Genomic DNA, 8073 nt, shown 5'->3' with positions numbered 1-8073 from the left:
GGGGGAGGGTTGACAGGGTCAGAATGGGGTTAGGGTTGGGTGAGCATTTGGGTGGGGGCAGGTAGGGTCAGGGGGAAGGGAGGGTTTCTATGCAGAGGGGGATGGTGGTATTGCACTCCCCTCTGGTGTTGCTGGGAGTGGGTTCCCCTCTTGTCTCTAGGACTGTTGTGTTGGGGGCTGCGATTTCCTGGTTTACTACTCTCACTGCGCTTCCTCCGTGAATCTGTTGCCCTGGCTCTCTCCTCCTTCATCCTGTCCCTCTGCAGGAATAATTTTTTGTATTCCTCCACATACTACAGATGACTCTTCGTTTCTAGAATAACCTCCTTTGTGGTCTCGCTTGTAAACACCACCTTTACCAGTCGGTTTCTGTCCTTGTTGTACCAGCCCAACCTGAAAACCTTCTCAATGTTTTGTTCAGCCCCCTTCCATCTATAACCCCCTTCAGTAGCCCATGTACTGCCTCACTGTCCTTGCTATTCCATTCCTGCCTATTGGATCCTTCCTGCTCGTTGATGCTTACAACTACCACTGATCTTTTTCTTTCCAGCATCTGACTGGTGCACCTTGCTGCTTCCTGTGAGGTAGCTGCTTGCATGGCTACCTCCCTCACTGTGTCCATTGCTTCTGAGCTCTTTCTCAGCATTTCCGCAAATGTTTCAGGTACAGAGGCATTTCCTTCCAATGCAACATACCCACCTTCCCTTTAGATGATAATCTGATGCTCAGCCTCTTTATTTTTCTCTGTGAGGGATTTGATCTCCTCCCTTGCTGATGCCAGCTCACTTTGCAGGTTGTTAATTGTAATCCTTATTTCATATATCTCACTCCTGAATTCCTCCAAAACTTGGGCTAACATTTCCTTCGTTTGGTCACTTTGGCTGTTCCCTGTGTCCCTGTTGTGTCCTCCTGCCATTTTGTCCCTGTGTGTGTGTGTCGCTGTAATTTGTGTACTCACCTAATTGTGCTTGCGGGGGTTGAGCTCTGGCTCTTTGGTTCCGCCTCTCAACCGTCAATCAACAGGTGTACAGGTTCCTGAGCCTATTGGGCTCTATCATATCTACACTTGAAACTGTGTATGGAGTCAGCCTCCACCCCATCACTTCCTAATGCATTCTATTTGTCAACCACTCTGACACTAAAAAAAGTTCTTTCTAACATCTTTGTGGCTCATTTGGGTACTCAATTTCCACCTGTTTCCCCCTAGTGCATGTTCCCCTTGTGTTAAATAGCCTGTCTTTATCTACCCTATCAATTCCATTGAGAATCTTGAATGTAGTGATCATGTCCCCCCTAACTCTTCTGTCTTCCAGAGAAGTGACATTTAATTCCCGTAGCCTTTCCTCATAGCTCATACCTCTCGGCTTGGGTACTTGTTGCAAACCTTTGAACCTTTTCCAGTTTGGTCTTATCCTTGACTAGATATGGACTCCATGCTGGGGCTGCATACTCCAGGATTGGCCTGACATATGTGGTATACAAAGTTCTGAATGGTTCCATACACAAGTTTTTGAATGCCGTTTTTACGTTGGCCAGCCTGAAATATGCCGCTGATGTTATCCTCTTGATATGGGCTGCAGGGGACAGGTCTGGTGTGATGTCAACTCCCAAGTCTTTTTCTCTCTCTCTGACTCTTGAAGAATTTCATCTCCCAGATGATACCTAGTATCTGGCCTCCTGCTCCCTACACCTATCGTCATTACATTACATTTGCTTGGGTTAAACTCTAACAACCATTTGTTGGACCATTCCCTCAGCTTGTGTAGGTCTTCTTGAAGCCTCAAGCTGTCCTCCTCTGTCTTAATCCTTCTCATATTTTTGGCGTCGTCAGCAAACATTGAGAGGAATGAGTCTATACCCGCTGGGAGATCATTTACGTATATCAGAAACAGGATAGGTCCAAGTACAGAGCCCTGTGGGACATCACTGGTGACTTCACGACATTCTGAGGTCTCACCCTTCACTGTAACTCTCTGCTTCCTATTGTTTAGGTACTCCCTTATCCACTGTAGCGCCCTACCAGTTACTCCTGCCTGTTTCTCCAGCTTATGCACCAACCTCTTATGGGGTATGCATGTGTCGTGTATACATGTGAAGGTATGTATGTGTCATGCATACATGTGAAGTTATGTATACATGTGAAGGTATATATACTGTATTCACGTGAAGGTATGTATGTGTCGTGTATACATGTGAAGGTATGTATGTGTCATGTATACATGTGAAGGTATGTATGTGTCGTGTATACATGTGAAGGTATGTATGTGTCATGTATACATGTGAAGGTATGTATGTGTCGTGTATACATGTGAAGGTATGTATGTGTCGTGTTTACATGTGAAGGTATGTATGTGTCATTTATACATGTGAAAGTATGTATGTGTCGTGTATACATGTGAAGGTATGTATGGGTTATGTATACATGTGAAGGTATGTATACTGTGTACACGTGAAGGTATATATGTGTCATGTAAATATGAGAAGGAATGTGTATTCAAGGAATGCATTGGAGGGTATAAATGCGTCGAGGATACATGGCAAGATATGTATGTGTCTTGGATACATAAGAAGGTATGTATGTGTCGTGGATACATGGAAGGTATGTATGTGTCGTGGATACATGGAAAGTATGTATGTGTCGTGGATACATGGAAGGTATGTATGTGTCGTGGATACATGGAAGGTATGTATGTATCGTGGATACATGGAAGGTATGTATGTGTCGTGGATACATGGAAGGTATGTACGTGTCGTGGATACATGGAAGGTATGTATGTGTCGTGGATACATGGAAGGTATGTATGTATCGTGGATACATGGAAGGTATGTATGTGTCGTGTATACATAAGAAGGTATGTACGTGTCGTGGATACATGGAAGGTATGTATGTGTCGTGGATACATGGAAGGTATGTATGTGTCGTGGATACATGGAAAGTATGTATGTGTCGTGGATACATGGAAGGTATGTATGTGTCGTGGATACATGGAAGGTATGTACGTGTCGTGGATACATGGAAGGAAATATGTGTGAATGAGGAAATAAGAGAATCAGCGAGAAAAATCAAAACGAGCCCAAGAGCTAAAACCTGCCCCGCGAACCATTAACTAAGAACTGCCACGGTTAGAACTATTAGCAAAGTAGCAGAAAATTGAAAAAAGTTGCAATATGTGTGTGTGAGGTTATCTTGAGGTTATCTTGAGATGATTTCGGGGCTTTTAGTGTCCCCGCGGCCCGGTCCTCGACCAGGCCGCCACCCCCAGGAAACAGCCCGTGATAGCTGACTAACACCCAGGTACCTATTGTACTGCTAGGTAACAGGGGCATAGGGTGAAAGAAACTCTGCCCATTGTTTCTCGCCGACGCCCGGGATCGAACCCGGGACCACAGGATCACAAGTCCAGCGTGCAGTCCGCTCGGCCGACCGGCTCCCCAAACAGTGACAGTGACTTTTGGGGCTAAGTACACCACTGTGGGTCTTTGACAGGGGCCATTTGACAGGGCAGTTGACAGGTGGTGGTGGGGTTGTGCCCTCAGTTGTTAGGGGGGGAGGGGACTGTTTGGGCACTTGACGGGGAGGGGGGAATTATTGGGTCATTTGACTTTCACTTTAAGGGGGTTGTTCAGTCACTTTAAGGGGGTTGTTCAGTTAGTTTAAGGGGGGTTGTTCAGTCACTTTAAGGGGTTGTTCAGTTTCTTTAAAGGGGTTGTTCAGTCACTTTAAGGGGGTTGTTCAGTCACTTTAAGGGCGTTGTTCAGTTTCTTTAAAGGGGTTGTTCAGTCACTTTAAGGGGGTTATTCAGTCACTTGACATGAAGATTGAATAATATTTCACACAATAACAAAGTTTCAATACTTATTTTAATGAATTAATCAAGTTAATTGGATGATTTAACTTTTTAAACAGTCAATTGTATAGTATTACTGTTTTAATAATCTGCTGGTCTTAACGAGAACAACAAATAATTGAGTAAATCTCTCCTCTCTTTCTAAACATAAATTTAAACGAACAGTTAACGAGGCTACTACACCTTTATCATACACTGAATGACATAGCAGTGGTTCTGGCAGTGGAATCACCGTCAGGCGCAGTCCAGGGCTTAAAGTCCCTGTCCCGGAAACTGACAGCTGCACAAAGGGACCAAATTAGACAGGTGAGACAGGATACACCTGGGCGCCAATCACCTCGCCAGCTGACACAGTCACATCTAATATTAATCAATTTAATTTTATCTTGTTCAACTATTAAAGATAAATTAAATAATATTCGTACATAAAATGTATATAAATATTCCATTTAGTGATGCTAATAAATGGGGTAAATATAAAGAGCTCAGCTCTATTCTTGTGGCTCTATTCTTGGACCTGTGTCAAATGAGCTGATTAAGTACTTAAATTTAAGAACTTAAGTACTTAAATTTAAAGTTATACTTGTATGATAATAATCACTGAATCGCCTAATTCGACTTATGATTAAATTTATTAAATAATTTATCTGCAAGGAATTTGTGTGGGGACCCAACAACTATTTATTTCATTCAGTTACTGAGAGTAAAATATATTACAAACAATTTCCCATAAGGAGGAGGAGAGAGACTAGGAGGAAGAGGGGATAGGAGGACGAGTAGGAGTGAACAGTGAGATCAACGCATCACAGTGTTACAGTAACCACAATGTTGTAGCACAACGTGACCACAATGTTGCAGCACAACGTGACCACAATGTTGCAGCACAACGTGACCACAATATTGTAGCACAACATAACCACAATGTTGTACCACAACGTGACCACAATGTTGTACCACAACGTGACCACAATATTGTAGCACAACATAACCACAATGTTGTACCACAACGTGACCACAATGTTGTACCACAACGTGACCACAATGTTGTACCACAACGTGACCACAATGTTGTACCACAACGTGACCACAATGTTGCAGCACAACGTGACCACAATGTTGCAGCACAACGTGACCACAATGTTGCAGCACAACATAACCACAATGTTGCAGCACAACATAACCACAATGTTGCAGCACAACATAACCACAATGTTGTACCACAACGTGACCACAATGTTGTACCACAACATAACCACAATATTGTAGCACAACATAACCACAATGTTGTACCACAACGTGACCACAATGTTGTACCACAACGTGACCACAATGTTGTACCACAACATACCCACAATGTTGTACCACAACATGACCACAATGTTGCAGCACAACATACCCACAATGTTGTACCACAACGTGACCACTATCCAAGCTATCAGAAACATTTACAAAACGGACATTGAATGTTGCCTTTCGTTTTTCAAGGAGGCATTTTGCACCTGACCTTCTCTGTATCAGTGCTATTCAGCCCCATTGGTTCATATTCAATCCTTTCAGGCTTACACTCCGGAGCTTTGACCTTGTTACGGCCCTATTGGGTCGCAACTGGGTTCTTCTCTGATGTTATTAGAGTTTGGGTATCCGGCCCCAAGCTAGTAGTGGCTTTCAAGGGGTGCGTTCCGTAACGCAAGTTATATTAAAGGGGAAAGGATACAAATGCTCAGATATTTATATATAATCACCACCACCATAAATAAATATATAAGCTGTCACACGGGGGGGGGGGGTATAAATACACAATGTACAGAATCGTCTTCCTCCGAAGACACGGGATGCTCCACGGTGCTAACGAAGAGTAGCCCTGGTTCTCTTCTTTGGCGAATCTACCCTGGCCACAGGCCAGCCAAATCACAGTCCCACTGGGTGCACCGTCGTGGAGGCCTTCAACCACAAATTCAGCCTGTAGCTGGCAGGTTCCAATCAGCTCCGCAGTGTAGGCCACTCCACGACCGATACTAGGGTTGCGAGCCCTAGGCAGGAGCCTTGTGTGATCCCGCTGATCACTCTCCTCTCTATAACACCACAGTGGCTAGTCTCTTCCACCAGCCAACCCCCGGGTACGACGATTCCTCGACTCTGCCACGTCACAGGCAGGCTAACACACTCAGCAGTGTTCGTCTGGGGGCAACTCACAGCTTCTTCAGCAAACACGTGGAGAGACTTTGGCTGCCTTGGGTAGACTGCCCTATCGTCCAATACAGCAGTCCCAGGTCGACTCTGTAATCAGACTCGTCATTAGTACTGGTTACACTCTAGGGCACCTCACTCACAGGCTTAGACACAAACGTCCACCTATCCACTCCATAGATGGCATTGCTGTCTAAGCGCCACCTCACCAGAGGTCAGCAGCGGCTATGTTACGAGCTGATTAAGACGGGAAACCAGCCCCTGTGGCCGGTATATCCCGCCCTCGCTAGATGGCGTCGTCCATTTGGAGGGGGTTTCGGGAGCTGACTCACAGATGGCGTGGACGTCACTGCTCCGTGCTACGACGCTGGGCTCGGGTCCGTAACAGACCTCAATTGGTCTGCCTTTCAACCCTGGCAGCTATCTCAACTCTCCTGCTCTGCCTTCAACATTAAGCAAAATCCTTAAAAATATATGTTTATTTGCTCTCTCCTCTCTTATCTGTTCACCCACTTAGGGGTGGAGGGTAGAGTGACGGTCTGGCTTCCTGCAGGTCGACGTTCAATCCCCGACCGTCCAAGTAGTTGAGGCACCATTCCTTTCCCCTGTCCCATCCCTAATCCTTATCTTGACTCCTCTCCAGTGGTTGGGCACCATTTCTTCCACCCATCCCATCCTTAATCCTAATCCTGACCTCTTCCCAGTGCTATATAGTCGTATTAACTTAGCACTTTCCACTGATAGTTCCCCCCATCTTCTCCTGTCTCTTTTGTTCATTGAATTATATTTCAACTTTCGTACTATTTACTCAAATGGACGAAACCACAATGATAGGAGTCACTTCACTTTCTATCAGTCGTGTAATTTCCATTGCTTGGTAATATTATAGCCAAGCTACTTGCACGTCTGAGGTCGATCCCCGACGTTCCAAGTAGTTGGGCACAATTTTGTCACTTCGCCCTATCCCAGCTCCGTGTCCTCCTATTCCAGCTCCTTGTCTTCATATTCCAGCTCCTTGTCTTCATATCCCAGCTCCTTGTCATCATATCCCAGCTCCTTGCCTTAATATTCCAGCACCTTGATCTCATATTCCAGCTCCTTGTCCTCATATCCCAGCTCCTTGTCCTCATATCCCAGCTCCTTGTCCTCATATTCCAGCTCCTTGTGTGGGAAAATCTGACTCAAATATTTAAATTAAATAATGAAGAATTCATTAGCTACGAAGGACCCCCACTTTTCGTGAAAAAGTGGAAAACTAAAGAAAGCATGTGCATTGAAATTAATTCCACGAACTAGTGCCTGTGGATGATAATAAGACTGTATATTATCATGAAATAAGTGTCAAATTCATTCTTACAAAATGGGGGGGGGGTAAAGACGCTAAGGAAATATTCCGTTATTAGCGCAATCGTCGGATGCTGTTTAGTCGAAATAGTTGTGAACGTGTGGGACAGTCACGGCGTCACGCTTGTTGTAACACGCTGTCTGGGAACGCACATGGAAGGGAAGTTCATTCCTCATCTTGTCACTAAAGCTTCAGCTGAAATCACGATTAAAATGTAAAGAATGCCCAAGTTAAAGTGAATATACCACTATTTCTGATTGAAAAGTGGGAACATAAGCGAAAATAAGACTAACATTGGTGTTGTTGTTATCTCGTGTCCTGACGACGAGTAACATACCCGTTCATATTTATAAGTGCACAGATTAATAAAACATCAGTAGGAAATTGTCTAAATTACACTCGGCGGGACATGTGTTGGATGTGGGCGGAGTCACTCTCGATCTCTGGCACCTGCTGCAGCAAGGACAACGTAATTATGAGTCGGTGTAAACGTGAGCTCCTCTACACAGTAACTATAAGCAATATGGTTGCCGTCGCTTCTCCCCCTCTCTCCTCGGTATGCGCATGCGCGTAACTCTCGTTAGGAACCCCGAGCGTAAATTAATTTATTTATTTGAAGTTAATTAGGGAAGGAAGTAGTTATGGCGAATATTTACTTCATAAATAAATGTATTACGTGGTAATATAATTTCT

General features: G+C 44.5%; 1 protein-coding gene across 1 annotated transcript; it reads left to right on the top strand.

Annotated features, from left to right (window-relative positions):
- Positions 1–2816: 2816 nt before the first annotated feature.
- Positions 2817–5311, top strand: LOC138357342 (circumsporozoite protein-like). Its single transcript, XM_069314021.1, has 2 exons — positions 2817–2823; positions 4683–5311. Exons 1-2 carry the CDS (start codon positions 2817–2819, stop codon positions 5309–5311), a joined length of 636 nt encoding a protein of 211 aa, XP_069170122.1.
- The last annotated feature ends 2762 nt before the right edge of the window (positions 5312–8073 follow it).

This window comes from Procambarus clarkii, chromosome 77, assembly GCF_040958095.1.
Source record: "Procambarus clarkii isolate CNS0578487 chromosome 77, FALCON_Pclarkii_2.0, whole genome shotgun sequence".
Classification (NCBI taxonomy): Eukaryota; Metazoa; Arthropoda; class Malacostraca; order Decapoda; family Cambaridae; genus Procambarus; species Procambarus clarkii.
This window is presented reverse-complemented; position numbering and strand designations above follow the sequence as displayed.